Here is a 15,739-nt window from a genome sequence, read left to right on the forward strand (position 1 = left end):
GGAAGCATGTATAAAGTGAATAAAATTGGTCCTAGCACAGAACCTTGTGGAACTCCATAATTAACTTTAGTCTGTGAAGAAGATTCCCCATTTACATGAACAAACTGTAATCTATTAGACAAACATGATTCAAACCACCGCAGCGCAGTGCCTTTAATACCTATGACATGCTCTAATCTCTGTAATAAAATTTTATGGTCAACAGTATCAAAAGCAGCACTGAGGTCCAACAGAACAAGCACAGAGATAAGTCCACTGTCCGAAGCCATAAGAAGATCATTTGTAACCTTCACTAATGCTGTTTCTGTACTATGATGAATTCTAAAACCTGACTGAAACTCTTCAAATAGACCATTCCTCTGCAGGTGATCAGTTAGCTGTTTTACAACTACCCTCTCAAGAATCTTTGAGAGAAAAGGAAGGTTGGAAATTGGCCTATAATTAGCTAAGATAGCTGGGTCAAGTGATGGCTTTTTAAGTAATGGTTTAATTACTGCCACCTTAAAGGCCTGTGGTACATAACCAACTAACAAAGATAGATTGATCATATTTAAGATTGAAGCATTAAATAATGGTAGGACTTCCTTGAGCAGCCTGGCAGGAATGGGGTCCAATAAACATGCCGATGGTTTGGACAAAGCAACCAATGAAAATAACTCAGACAGAACAACCGGAGAGAAAGAGTCTAACCAAATACCGGCATCACTGAAAGCAGCCAAAGATAACGATACATCTTTAGGATGGTTATGAGTAATTTTTTCTCTAATAGTCAAAATTTTGTTAGCAAAGAAAGTCATGACGTCATTACTAGTTAAAGTTAATGGAATACTCAGCTCAATAGAGCTCTGACTCTTTGTCAGCTTAGCTACAGTGCTGAAAAGAAACCTGAGGTTATTCTTATTTTCTTCAATTAGTGATGAGTAGAAAGATGTCCTAGCTTTACGGAGGGCTTTTTTATAGAGCAACAAACTCTTTTTCCAGGCTAAGTGAAGATCTTCTAAATTAGTGAGACGCCATTTCCTCTCCAACTTACGGGTTATCTGCTTTAAGCTACGAGTTTGTGAGTTATACCACGGAGTCAGACAGTTCTGATTTAAAGCTCTCTTTTTCAGAGGAGCTACAGCATCCAAAGTTGTCTTCAAAGAGGATGTAAAACTATTGACGAGATACTCTAACTCCCTTACAGAGTTTAGGTAGCTACTCTGCTCTGTGTTGGTATATGACATTAGAGAACATAACGAAGGAATCATATCCTTAAACCTAGTTACAGCGCTTTCTGAAAGACTTCTAGTGTAATGAAACTTATTCCCCACTGCAGGGTAGTCCATCAGGGTAAATGTAAATGTTATTAAAAAATGATCAGACAGAAGGGAGTTTTCAGGGAATACTGTTAAGTCTTCTATTTCCATACCATAAGTCAGAACAAGATCTAAGATATGATTAAAGTGGTGGGTGGACTCATTTACTTTTTGAGCAAAGCCGATAGAGTCTAATAATAGATTAAATGCAGTGTTGAGGCTGTCATTCTCAGCATCTGTGTGGATATTAAAATCGCCCACTATAATTATCTTATCTGAGCTAAGCACTAAGTCAGACAAAAGGTCTGAAAATTCACAGAGAAACTCACAGTAACGACCAGGTGGACGATAGATAATAACAAATAAAACTGGTTTTTGGGACTTCCAATTTGGATGGACAAGACTAAGAGACAAGCTTTCAAATGAACTAAAGCTCTGTCTAGGTTTTTGATTAATTAATAAGCTGGAATGGAAGATTGCTGCTAATCCTCCGCCACGGCCCGTGCTACGAGCATTCTGACAGTTAGTGTGACTCGGGGGTGTTGACTCATTTAAACTAACATATTCATCCTGCTGTAACCAGGTTTCTGTTAGGCAGAATAAATCAATACGTTGATCAATTATTATATCATTTACCAACAGGGACTTAGAAGAGAGAGACCTAATGTTTAATAGACCACATTTAACTGTTTTAGTCTGTGGTGCAATTGAAGGTGCTATATTATTTTTTCTTTTTGAATTTTTATGCTTAAATAGATTTTTGCTGGTTATTGGTGGTGTGGGAGCAGGCACCGTCTCTACGGGGATGGGGCAACGAGGGGATGGCAGGGGGAGAGAAGCTGCAGAGAGGTGTATAAGACCACAGCTCTGCCTCCTGGTCCCAACGCTGGACAGTCACAGTTTGGAGGATCCAAGAAAATTGGCCAGATTTCTAGAAATGAGAGCTGCTCCATCTAAAGTGGGATGGATGCCGTCTCTCCTAACAAGACCAGGTTTTCCCCAGAAGCCCACCTCATTTTTTGGACACCACTCAGACAGCCAGCAATTCAAGGAGAACATGCGGCTAAACATGTCACTCCCGGTCTGATTGGGGAGGGGCCCAGAGAAAACAACAGAGTCCGACATTGTTTTTGCAAAGTTACACACCGATTTAATGTTAATTTTAGTGACCTCCGATTGGCGTAACCGAGTGTCATTACTGCCGACGTGAATTACAATCTTACCAAATTTACGCTTAGCCTTAGCCAGCAATTTCAAATGTCCTTCGATGTCGCCTGCTCTGGCCCCCGGAAGACAATTGACAATGGTTGCTGGTGTCGCTAACTTCACATTTCTCAAAACAGAGTCGCCAATAACCAGAGTTTGATCCTCGGCGAGTGTATCGTCGAGTGGGGAAAAACGGTTAGAGATGTGAACGGGTTGACGGTGTACACGGGGCTTCTGTTTAGGGCTACGCTTCCTCCTCACAGTCACCCAGCCGGCCTGCTTTCCCGACTGCCCGGGATCTGCCAGGGGGGAACTAGCGGCGGCTAAGCTACCTTGGTCCGCACCGACTACAGGGGCCTGGCTAGCTGTAGAATTTTCCACGGTGCGGAGCCGAGTCTCCAATTCGCCCAGCCTGGCCTCCAAAGCTACGAATAAGCTGCACTTATTACAAGTACCGTTACTGCTAAAGGAAGCCGAGGAATAACTAAACATTTCACACCCAGAGCAGAAAAGTGCGGGTGAGACAGGAGAAGCCGCCATGCTAAATCGGCTAAGAGCTAGTAGCTACGCAACCTAGCGGATTCCTAAAAACACACAAAGTGAATAATGTGTAAATAATTTAAAGGTGATTCAGCAGAAGGAGTGCCCCAATCAAGGCACCAAACAGGCCATGAAGCAGCACAGGCAACGCACGACAACAGCGAACGCACGACAACGGTGCTAAAATAAAATAAAAATCAACTAAACACGCTGTGGAGCAGCACAGATAACGCACGACAACAGTGCTAAAAGAGAAAAAAAAAATAAAAAAAATAAAAAAAAATAAAAACGAAAGCGTTAGCAAGCTAGTTAGCTTGCCAACGCTGATGAAAGTTAGCTGATAAAAGTGCTCCGTCGCGATGTTTCGACCGTTAGAGGTCTTCCTTAGGCGTTGGAGCACAGTAAAAAAGTAAAAAAAAAGTAAAAAGGTAAAAAAGTCTTGAAAAAGACTGTTAATTCAAGTCCAAAGCAGCAGGTAGCAGTCTCTGTGTAAATAGTCCCAACAGAGAGCCAAAATTCTGATGCCAACACGTCAGCCTAACAGGACGACTTCAACTGATGATCTGGATTTTATCCAGATCATCCCCTCTAATGGCAACCATTCTTAGATCACCTTGCCCAGCCTGGCACTCACTCCAACATGCCCACAACTGTTCACTCACCTCAACCTTGAAAGCTTGTTGGGTTGTAATGTTTTGGTGATGCAACAGTGTATATTGCTGCCCTTTGTACACCTAGTTCTGCTTGCTTTTTTCCCCCCCCATTTCGTTTTTTCTTTTATTTTCATACTTATATGGAAAAAAACTAACAAAAACAGTTTAAAAAGAAACAGCATTTTTCATGCCACCCCACAAGTCTTTTATTGAATTAAGGTCCCCGTATTGGGCTGACCACTCCATAATGTAAATCTTGTTGATCTGGAACCGAGATGCTGCTCACTTGCCGGTGTGTTTGGGGTCGTTGTCTTGTTGAAACACCCATTTCAAGGATATTTCCTCTTCAGCATGAGGCAACATGATCTCATCAAGTATTTCGATGTATTCAAAATGTGATATTGGTGTATGGTATGTGATAAATAGGTCGACACCACATCATGATGTTTGCTCCACCATGTTTCGCTGTCTTCACAGTGAACTGTGGCTTGAATAGGTTTTCTCTTGGGGGGGGGGGGGGGGGTGTCGGTCACCTGACAAACTGTTTGTAGCCCTTTAGATCAAAAAATATCAATCTTGCTTTTATAAGTCTACAAACTGTTGCTCCAGTTCCCTTTACTCAGTGTCGTTTGGCAAATTATGACCTCTTTCAGCACGTGTCATTTTTTTTTTTTTTTTAAATAGTGCGACCTTGTGGGGGGCTTCTTGCCATAGTTTGGCTTCACATAGGCATGTTCACATACATTACAGTTACAGTAATTTTGGACCTTCTTTGATCACCCTGGAGCTGATCATTGGTAGAGTCTTCGCCATTCTGGCTATATTTCGATCCATTTGAATGGCAGTTTTCTGTTTTCTTCCACGTCTTCCTGGTTTTGGTTGGCATTTTAAAGCATTTGATATCATTTTAGCTCAGCAGTCTCATTTCCTGCATTTCTTTGTGTTTTCCCCACTCCATTCAACTTTTTAATCAATGTACGCTGTACTTTACTCAGATTTTCAGAGAGAAATGAACAACAACCAGCATGTACAAACATTTGATGCCTTTTCCCTTAAATAAGAGCCACCTGTCAGCGTGTAATAAGGTTCACAGAAAGAAAAAGGCAGACACTTTTTTTTTTTTCCTGAACAGCCTAAAATTCCTTTTCCTTCACTATCTGTAAAGTAATAAATCCAATACATTTTTCTTCATGTTTTGATTTGGAATATAATGTGCAGTGTTCCCAATTTATTTGTATGTATGGAAATAAAAGCTATGATAAGGATTCTAACCTTTACTCACTTTTTTAAATAAGCTATTATTTTGAACACAACTGCATTTCAGATGACAAATGTTTATCTTGACCTGATAAAATTGTGCAGGTTAAATTTTAACATTAGGAGGGGGAGGTGATGGTCTAGTGGTTAAGTGTTGGGCTTCAGACCAGAGAATCCTCGGTTCAAAACCCAGCCAGACCGGAAAATCACTGAGGGCCCTTGGACAAGGTCCTTAATTCCCAAGTTGCTCCCGGTGTGTAGTGAGCGCCTTGCATGAAAGCACCCTGACATTGGTGTGTGTCTATGTGAATGTGAGGCATCACTGTAAAGCGCTTTGTGCTTCTGCACCCTGGTTTCATGGTAAGTCGTGATTCAGCAGCATGAAATGTACATTAATCTATTGGTTTATGATACTGTGACGAAAAATGCCTCATTTTCATCATGCAGCACGAATTCATTCTAATACATTCTGTTGGCTGCACGAAATTAAAAGTGAAGTGGGGGGGTGGTGGTGGTTATGCTTAGGGTGGGGGCAGGAGTAGGGATAGGAATAGTGAGTTTAAAAAAAAAACCTGTCACGAAAATTTGACTCATTTCGTCACGGGAGCACGAAAAAAAAAAAAAAAGCCACTCGTTTGATCTGTTCCTAAAGCAGAGTCCAAGGATGCAATGATATGCATCTCAGTGACTACAGCATATTTTAGCTTTGTATGGCTCAATAAAGATATACAGTAGGACTTAAATTTATTTAATTTATATAGCACCAAATCAAAACAAAGCTGCCTCAAGGTGCTTGACAAGTAAGGTCAAACCTTACCAACCCCTACAGCAAGCACACAGGCAACAGTGGTAAGAAAAAACTCCCTCTGATGATATTAAGGAAGAAACCTCAAGCAGACCAGATTCAGAGGTGTGACTGAACATTCTGACCACTACAAAGTTTTACAAAGCTGAAGAAAGAGAAAACAGGAAATCAAAGCAACATCTGCTGCATCAGCTTCAGGCATGGCATCTCTAGGTCAGTCCGTAGATGTCGATCCTGTGCAATGCCCTGTGCACCTCAGACAGAGAGAAAAAGAGCAGAATCTGTCGGCTGGAAAAACCACACCTAAGGTATAATTCATCAGCAGTAAATGGACAGGAAAGCAGAGAAAATACTAAAGTGACTGTCGGCCAATAGCCCTAGCTTTCACTAACAGACCCAGAATTTAAATGAAGTTGAGGCTGAGACCCATTCCGATACTAATAAAATGGACTAACATTGAAAATTTCATGAAGCAAAGCTTCACAAAACCACATCAGCAGACCTGACAGACTCGGGACCAACAAGTCTTGAAACCGCAACTGGATTTCCTGTACTCACTGTTCTTTGCACAGTCTGTTCTCAGCAGCAAATGTCATCATCCAAAAAGTCAATTGCTGCCATCATGTGGTTCACTACGGCTGAAAAACAAGTCTGCAAAGGAAACGTGTTTGCACAGCACCAAATGCTTTAGTTTCATAAAAACCAAACAGCTTGGACAAACTCTCTCATTGCAGTGTATATTTAAAGATGAAGTAACCAAAGAAAAATGTAAACTTTGAAGATGGACAGAAACAAATTCCAGAACACAAAATAATCAGTGACAATGAGCACAGATGGCGCTGAGCTACTCAGAAATGAATCAACTTTGCAGAATCCACTCTGTTTTAAAATGCACACAAAACAAATTTTAACAAGAGGGCAAAAAGAACACACAAAAACCCCCTACAAATCACATTAAGGCTTCCACTGAATGCAAAGGTTTGAACAACATAACACCGTGTGGAAATGGGGACTTGTTTTGATTTACAGTTGTAAAAAAAAAAGAAAAAGAAGCTTCCAACTTTCTCTAAAATGGATTGAGAACAGAAGTCCAGCCGTATGACCCCTGCCAAAAACAAACACCATCAGCAACAAAAACTTCATTCATTTAGTGTTTGAACACATCTGAAAGACCAGTGCACATACAAAAGAGGTCAAAGGAAAAGTGCTGTGTCCCAATTAAACACTACGAGATTAACAGGAAGAATACATGCATATTTTCCGGACTATATGTCGCATTTTACAACATTTTTCACAGTGTTTGCAATAAAAATGTGATTTTCAAAAGGTTTAATTACAGGGCATCTTTATCTCAACTATGATAGTCTGTTTGGTGGTGACAAGAAACAGTTTATTCACAGTTTTATGCCTTGTACAATAATACTAATTAGCTTGTTAGCTTTTTATTGTTAACAGTGTTTGCATTATAAATAAATGCGGCAATTAAATTAATTTTGCTTCTTGCTGCATGAAGTGGTAGCAGTATGTTTAAAAAATAATGCAACTTAGATGCTACACACACCCCCATTCATGTCAAATTTTTGGACAAATGCAACTAATACTCCAGTGCAACTTATAGTCTGGAAATTACGGTATTATTACTGTAATTAGTACTGTAATAGAGCGCACCTGAATATTAGGCGCACCCACCAAAAAACTGTACATAAATAGGCCGCACTTGTCTATAAGCCGCGGGTCTCCATGTTGTAACATGAGATATTTACACAGAAAGATGCTAGACAGATGTTTTTAACTTTTAATTAAATATGTACTGTAAATGCTTCCCCCCCAATTGGGTGTTACATTTAAATACTGATGCGCACATCATCCAGCGCGCGCCCACGGTGTCTTTGCTTCACACAGAGAACTGAGTAATTTTAACTTTTTCTTTTTCTAACTTTCATCACGTGCAGCCAGGATCAGATGGAGTCTGTGGTAAATGAGACGTTAATGAGGCGCTGTGACTTTTTAGACTTGTTACGCCAAGACAGAGAACCGGTTTGGAAGGGTGGGGGGAAGAAGGCTCGGCTGCGCAAACTGAGCTGACTTAGCAACTCTGGTGCAAAGTGCCGGAGAGGGACTTTTCTTCACTAAAACAGATGGTTAAGAACTTATATTTACACTGTGCGTGAATTTACACCACGAGGAGCACAGCTTTCAGGAAATCAATTGACAGCATCAATTGACGTATTTCGACTTATGAAAAAGCCTGTAAAAAAAAATCCATAAACTAGCTGCATCATTGTAAAAGCCGCAGTGTTCAAAGCGTGTGAAAAAAAATAACGGCTTATAGTCCGGAAATTACGGTATATGCTAAATCTTTGTACTTTTAAGATGCTTTGGAGAAGCTTTCCCCCAAAATTTGGGCTAACTGGAGAATGAGTTCACTTTAAATGACCTAGTATATTAAAATGTTAGTGTTCAAGCCTCTGAGCTTTACTTTGATAACAGCTTTGCTTTTGAGAAATCCTTTTGTGAAAAACTGAGGAAGAGAATCAATGAATGAACAGATCAGCTGAAAGGGGAGATGAGAGTAAATGTGCGCTCAGAATCACAATGAAATAAAGACCTACTTTAAAAATTGTGAACAAGTTAACGATAGGTTTCAAGAAATACGGAAACCTCAACGTATAATTTGTCAGCTTTTTCCTTTTTGCTCTGGGTTGCCACAGCAAAGAATAAAGTGATTCATTTCTACTGTTTGTTTGTTTCTGCCAAAAATTAACTTTTATATATGTATAATATGATATAGTCACATAAGAGCGCTCAGAGTTAATTGCTAACAATGCTCCAACATAACTAAGGTCGCACAAAAAGGACAGTGGTTTATCATACTTTTTGGATTATATCTCCTAACTGAGCAATATTAAAGTGCAACAAAGTGAAAAAACATAATTGAGACACGGCACTAAATTAAGTTTGTGTCCTTATGGATGTAACTAATTACAGGCAGATTTAAAGTCTTCACATTTCCTCAGTCAACTGTCACGCACGCTGGACTTTTCCAGACTTTTTTTTAAAATAAATTAGCGCCTCATTGTGGTCAGATAAAGGATGAAGAGCTAAAGAAGCGCTAACAGTAACAAAGTAAGGAGGCAATGATGACCATCAGTGAGGCACTAGGCGCGCTATCTGAAAAAGAGCTCCCTCTGCAGGAAGGGAGGCCTAATTTATCATCACTACTTTTTACACATTTGCTCACTTCCTTCCACCATTAACACCATAGCAGCAAAAAGTACAATCTATGATTTATATATATTTTTTTAAAACGGGATCGCAATCTTTCTTTCAACAAAATCTCAAGGCCCTGTATTTGACAATTATTGCATTCACTGTCCTAGTTGCAGTCATAAAAATTAAATTTAAAAGTCACATCATGAACTAAAAAAGAAAAATTGAATGTCTAAAAAAAAAAAATAGCCACAATAATCCAATATATTATAATCATTTTAAGCTTTTTCTTTACACAACATATTTACACGAGGCCAATTTTCTTTCTAAAGGATTTGTTGTAAATGATGACAGGAAGCTAGGCAGACAAAAAGGTTAATATTACAGATGGGCTGCGCCAAGACGTTCCGCCATTCCGCATACTGTGCTCTGTACACGCATCAGGAACCTCAGCCTTCACTCCCGCGCGTCCTCACTCTCTCCAACGAGTTCACATGTGCCGCAGAGCAAGGTCGGTGGGTCTTTGGTGCAAACGTTCTCAGTCTTTTCCTTCCTGTACCCCCTCCCCGCATATCCTTGGACAGATAAGCCGTTAAGTCACGTACCACATAAATTAGCTGACACTGAACCAAGAAGAGCAGCCCTGTAATTTTCCGCACATTCAAGTAACATGAAAAAAGACTAAAGAGATAAAAAAAAAAACAACAACAACAAAAAAAACAAAACCCAAGATAAAGTTCCCCAGAATTAAAAACAAATCAAAAAAAGAATATCAGTTCTAACCTTCCAGATATGACACTCCAACCTCCCCGCCGCATGGGGGCGCTGTAATGAGAAGCACTTGAGATCAAGAGGCAGATTACCGGCGCCTGTGTTTGTCTTCATTGGTAGTAAGAGATCCCTTTTCCTAGTTGGGTTCATGTTTATTTTTTGTGTAGTTTTTTGCCTTTTCTCAAGATGAGCTTGTTCTTAATGTGTCCTCGCTTCCTCTTGGCAGTCTGCGTAGAGAAGACAACAAAAATATTAGTTTTCATGTTAGAAGTTGTTACCATTTCATTTAGCATTTCTTTAAAATTGTGTTCATTTACACAAACTGAGACCAGAAAACAGACCAGCTCTGACTTCGAGAAAGGAACTTAAATAAATCTAGTTTATTGAAATGTTCCCCATATAAAAAATGTGATATGGAGCAATTACACCTGCTGATGATTAATATAGAAACCCGCTTTAAAGAACAAAAACCTGTTTCACTTTTTAGTCCATGATGCACAAAATTAAAAAAAATATTAAAGTCAGAGCTTTTCAATTACGGAACAAATTTATTTTAGTTCATCTGTAACTAAAATGACAGAGAACCCAAACCAATATGCACCTTTTTGGAGGTGTACTTCTGCTTGGGAACGATGCTGCGCAGTTTGTGGTCAAGCGGTTCTCGGTTTTCCAAGCTCTTGACCTTGTAGATCCGGACCAGCCAGTGTTCGGATGTGAAAGCCTCCTCCAGGTGGTGAAACTTGATGTCCTTGTTGCCGATCTCGGCGTTGCGCGTCCGGTCAAAGCCAGGCGGTGTCCGGAAATCCAGCTGAGAGATTTTTAAAGAGACATAACAGACAGCAGCTTAGACAACGGAACCCGATTAACTATTCACATGAAAATAGGAAGAAAATACACTTTGGTACAAAGCAAGAACCACCTTAAAACACAAATAAAACAAAACAGGGAGAGGGCTTAAAACAGCCTAGCCTAAATTAATATCCTTGCATATAAACTGGACTTTCCCAGAATACACATGGGGTATAAAACATTTCAGCCTACTTGAACCATGGGTATAGTCTGAGCAGAGGGTAAATCTTGGGCTGTTACAGCAGGTCAGGATTTGAACCTGCACCTTGCTGTAGGTTGTGCGCGTCTTAACGGCTTCAGCCACAAGAGTTGTGCGATTTTGATGGACATGTTAGTCATGCTGGTCGGGACCGCACATTAAAACAGGTTCTACTCCGTAAAACACCAACCCGTACACAAAGACACTAAACGCTGCAGCCGGCACGTTTTTTTTTTTTTTTTTTTGCACAGCGGCACCTGTTCGTCCAGTATGAATTTACAGGTTCAACCTGTCCTGCTTATGGCTGCTCTCTCTTCTCAGAACAATCCTTTCCTCGACTGCATTTCCCCCCTCAGATTACACTCCTTTTTCCTGACTTCTTCTAAAGCCACGTCTCCTCTTCTCTTTTCATGAACTTGTCACCTCCCTCCTCACTCTTTCATTTCCTACTACGCCTTGGTTTCTGGATCTCGTCATCTTCAAACACCTCTGACAGTGTCGGCTTCTTGCTCACGGATGTCGGCAGCATAGATCCGCATCTTCACCAAGTCACTGGCCAGGCGGCGTCAAAGCAGGAACACTGTGATCATTCCTTTGCTTCTGTCAATCCTTCATATACCTCCTTTGTCCTTTGTCTCTCTCTACTCTCTTTACCTCAGGAGCTCCACTAGGTGCTTCTTTAAATCCTTTTGTCTCCTTATAGGATGCTGCAGAAGAAGGTTTTGCAGCTTTATTTGTGGCAGCTGCTTGTTATGCTTCTGTAAGATGAGCAAATATAGCAGCGGTGATTTTTCTTTCTTTCTTTAGTGGTGGCAGCTCCTCGTTATCTTCTGATCAAGCCAGAGACCTGAAACTCATTATTTGTACCTACAGAGAAGATCACACCCTAACCAGATTTTATTTCTCGTTAAGTTCAGTTCAGTTCAAGTTTTTCTGTCGCTCTGGGCAGAACCTGCGATGCTAAAAATAATAATAAAAAAAGAAAATGTTTGTGAAACTGTCCCCCCCCCACCTCACCTGCATTTCGCCAAATCGATAGTAGGACATCTTGTACATGAGGCAGTTGAGCAGAGTCGGGGAACCAGCTTTGTCCACCCTGAACTCTCCCTGCGGGGTGAAGTAGTCACTTTCCTGAAGGCAAATATGAAGATAATGAAACAGTTTACAAGAAATGTGACTGAGAACTCGGTACTGAAAATGGTGGTGGTGCAAAAACCCCCCCCCAAAAAAACAATCTTTTAACAGAAGCTCTACAGCAGAAAATCTTTAGCATCCAGAAAACTAAACCGATTCCTCACATTTCATGGTTCTGGACTGGACACACATTCACTGATACCAAATGATTCAGCGAGGCAAAGAATTAAACGGTTTGGTTTTTCATTATTTTACAGAAAACGTCTGCACAAACCAAGGTGCCGCACTCACCCTGATGTCTTTCGGGTGCTCGCCTTCCGCTATTCTCACCATCCAAAGAAACTTGTTGATATCATCTCCGGAGTAGCCAATAACTCCGCCAAAGATAATCAGCACGTAGTCCACATCCAGTGACTTCATGATTTCGTAGGCGGCACTCTCATTTGAGGACATGGCTTTGCCCACCTTGTGGGGGAGGTAAAAGAAAGACGATATCTCTGATCAAGGCTTCCTGTGTGTTACGGTAAATTAATATTTCAGTGCAGAGATACAGACAGAAACGCAGAGGCTCTAATGATGGAACAGGAATCAGCGTGCGTTTGCTGTAATTACACTGTAGAAGATGTGACGTGCAGAAAGTAGACAGATGGAGAGTGAACAAAATGAGACAGCCAGAAGAGATTAAACTAAAAGACAAAGACATCTCTCCATTTGACAGCACAGAGAGAAAAAAAGAAAGAAAAAAATTTGACAGCGCAGCGTGAAGTCAATAAGAAAACTTAAAAGTAATCAAGATTATCCAGCTAGTTGGAAACTGTTTCACACAACATGGCAATAACATGAAAGACTTGGTGCAACAAAGTGGTTTCTAATTGAATAAAGTTCCTCTGAATGTGCACCCGAGAGAACAAGACAACATCAGAGCAAAGACGCAGAAGAAACACAGCAGAAAAAAAGAAGACGAGGCTCACCAGCGCAATGTGACTGTTGTTCCACGTGTTGTTGTCCACCAGTGTGGTCCTGTTAGCCATGCCGGCTATCTGGTAGCCATAGTCCCACCACGACATGACGCGCGCGTGCTCGTCCGTGTTCTGCCTCAGCCAGTAGTAGGCTTCTCTGAAGTCATCCAGGATGTTACGAGTCCTAACGAGGAGACGTGTGACAGGTCACGGTGCTGACACCCATAGTATTATTATTATTATTATTTCAGTTGAGACTGACGCAGACGGGAAACAACGGCTGGAAAAATGGAGCCTCAGATTTTGAACATCCTAAATTTACCTCGAGAAGAAGAAGCAGGTTGAAAGCCAGGCAACCAATGATATTTCAGTGTGGTAATCATATTACATATGCGGAACAGTGTGACTGCAGCCATGCTCCTGTTAGCACAGCTAAACCCTCATCTGCAGCTGCTGTGACATTATTAATATATTTAGACTCTGCTTTCAGTATCTCCTGTCTAATTGTTAAAGAGAATAATTATGTCTGCAAGGGGAAAAAAGGAAAAACTACAGCAAATATTTTATCAGCTCTTCTTTATCTTGTAAAAATGTGAGATCTTTCATCTGACCCAGAAATAAAGAATTAAGCAATCAAACCACAAAAAGTTATTTTTTTAACCCTGCTTCTCATGAAATACACATTTAAATCCATCATGCTGTATTTTGGCGCTTTGGGCATTTGTGCACATGAGGTGCTGAGATCCAGACTTCCTGTAGCCAATGTCCATTAACACAATATAATACAACTCAATGCTAAAATACTCTTGGTCGTATGAGCATGTAATCAATGAAAGAGTGTGTAGAAAGAATGTGACCTTTTGACCCCTTAGAATAGGTCAAGGTTAGCCATCTTTGAACTTGTCCAAGGTCTGTGTTCCAAGAATGGTCCCTGTGAATTTAAAGACTTTGGCAGCAATAGGACTTGAGTTATGTGGTGCACAGATGGACGCAAAGTCTTCGCAATACCCGATGGCCATACTTTGGCCTTGTGTAAAAAACGCATGCAGAGTTCTTACCCGTCGTGGTTGTAGGACGCCAAAACCACGCTGGGGCTGGAGTAGGCGTTGCTGGTCACCCAGGTGCAGTGGACGGCGAACATCATCAGCAGCATCAACATTAGCATGGTGACGATGGACTTGATGTTCGGACCCAAACCCTCCTCTGTCTTCTCCTGCTCTGAAACATGTTTACGCACCTTACCAGCCTGTAGGGGGAGACAAGCAGCCGCGATGATGGACAGCGCAGTTGTGTGGCGATCTGCTCTGCATTATTGAGCGCTATGACTCTTTAATTTTAGTAAATGAGCAAAGCCTCCTCGAGCCAGCGGTGTGACCTAAACTGCTCTCATAAAGACGACAAAAAACCCTGCACAGCGTAGATTATGTGCTAAATTACTGGTGTTCTCACTTCAAAGTGAACTCGAAACAGAATCGACTTCTAAAAACTGCTGTTTGTGCTAAAATCCAACATTTTCTAACTGCAATAAGTGAATGCAGCTAATAAAAAAAGGCCCATCAGTAAAGAAAAGAAGGTTAAAAAAAGGTTGTGTGGGACTGAGGTTTTTACTTTGCTTTTTCTTTTTGTATGAAAATAAAACAAGCAGCATGTATTAAAGCTTTCAATTACATATGAAATGCATCAGTGCATTTTTCCCATTAGTCTGGAGCAGTAACACCACCATATCAGCAGTGTTTCTGCTGACGGAATTATAAAATCACTTTGCTATTCCTGGGATTAAAAAAAAACTATAATTTCATGAGCACTTGTCAGTTTTTACCAAATGTGTTGCACAAGCAGGAAAATCATTTTAGTGACGCCTCTGCAGAATCGATAAATGTGGGCGACATCATTACCATGGAACAGGAATATATGAAGTCAACATCGTGTTTCAACAATAAATGCAGCAGTCGCTGAAAAGCAGGCAACAGCAGTCCCAGCGGAGACGTGAAGATCTGAGTTTGTGCGAGACCATGACCACAGAGATTGACAGGAGCATCCCACACAACATATTCCTGTGCTGTGTATTTATTGTTCGATGTACTTAGATTCTGTGTCGTCATCCCAAATGGTCTCGATTGGGAGAAACGTCAACCAATAAAACGTGACTTATCCCACACTGGTATTTGCCATAAATGTCCCTCACAGACACACCTCCATTCTGCAACATGTCTTCCTAAATATTCGGACACAACAGACTTTTCGATTGTGACCATTAGAGGGTGCAGGGGAAACCGTGTCACAGATGCTGAACAGCAAAAGCGTCAACAAAAGCTGCAAGCAGTCGAGTTCTTTTAGTTTGATGGCGAAGCCTTGCTTTATCGACAACCATGCCATGATCGTGCAACAACTAGGTTGAAAAGATGATGTAGGAGTTCTCAGCCAATCAGTACCCAGTGTTCCAGTTCAGAAAACACCCAAAACCTTTCAGCAGATAAATGTGCTTGTATCTAGACCCTCTTTCTGAGGATGAAGTTAAAAAGAAGGGCTGGATGACTGAACCTAAGTAACCGGTTCTGTGTCTGTTCCGCACTGGACTGGAACTCTCAACCTCAGGCACTGAAGGTGGACAATCCAATAAGGAAGATAAAACCCACTGGGACTAACTAGTTACTCCTTATACAAATCGGACATTCAAGGATCCGCTGGGAATTCAGATGTGTGGAAAAAGTTAGAGAGGAAAAAAAAAAATCCAGACAACTGTGTCAAAATGCTTGAGCCGAATTTGCAAGCTTTGCTTGTCCATCGTGGAATTACAGTAGTCAGGATATTGTGACAACACAACTGAAGATCAACACAGTGTCACATCAGCACCACGG

At 40.9% G+C, this 15,739-nt stretch overlaps 1 protein-coding gene and 1 long non-coding RNA gene across 2 annotated transcripts in view; one reads left to right on the forward strand and one right to left on the reverse strand.

The window, feature by feature from the left end:
- The first annotated feature begins 466 nt into the window (after nt 1–466).
- Nucleotides 467–13,916, forward strand: LOC117501265. The gene is made up of 3 exons (XR_004557987.1): nt 467–478; nt 8,007–8,009; nt 13,765–13,916. It is a non-coding gene; the product is annotated as an uncharacterized LOC117501265 (long non-coding RNA).
- Nucleotides 8,822–15,739, reverse strand: part of LOC117501263 (dolichyl-diphosphooligosaccharide--protein glycosyltransferase subunit STT3B-like) — a 124,723-nt gene continuing 117,805 nt past the window's right edge. The window contains 6 exon segments of the mRNA XM_034160103.1: nt 8,822–9,967; nt 10,342–10,548; nt 11,806–11,919; nt 12,214–12,387; nt 12,894–13,065; nt 13,940–14,127. Coding sequence (XP_034015994.1) covers nt 9,893–9,967; nt 10,342–10,548; nt 11,806–11,919; nt 12,214–12,387; nt 12,894–13,065; nt 13,940–14,127 — 930 coding nt within the window. The 3' untranslated portion in view covers nt 8,822–9,892.

Source organism: Thalassophryne amazonica, chromosome 20 (genome assembly GCF_902500255.1).
Source record: "Thalassophryne amazonica chromosome 20, fThaAma1.1, whole genome shotgun sequence".
Taxonomy (NCBI): Eukaryota; Metazoa; Chordata; class Actinopteri; order Batrachoidiformes; family Batrachoididae; genus Thalassophryne; species Thalassophryne amazonica.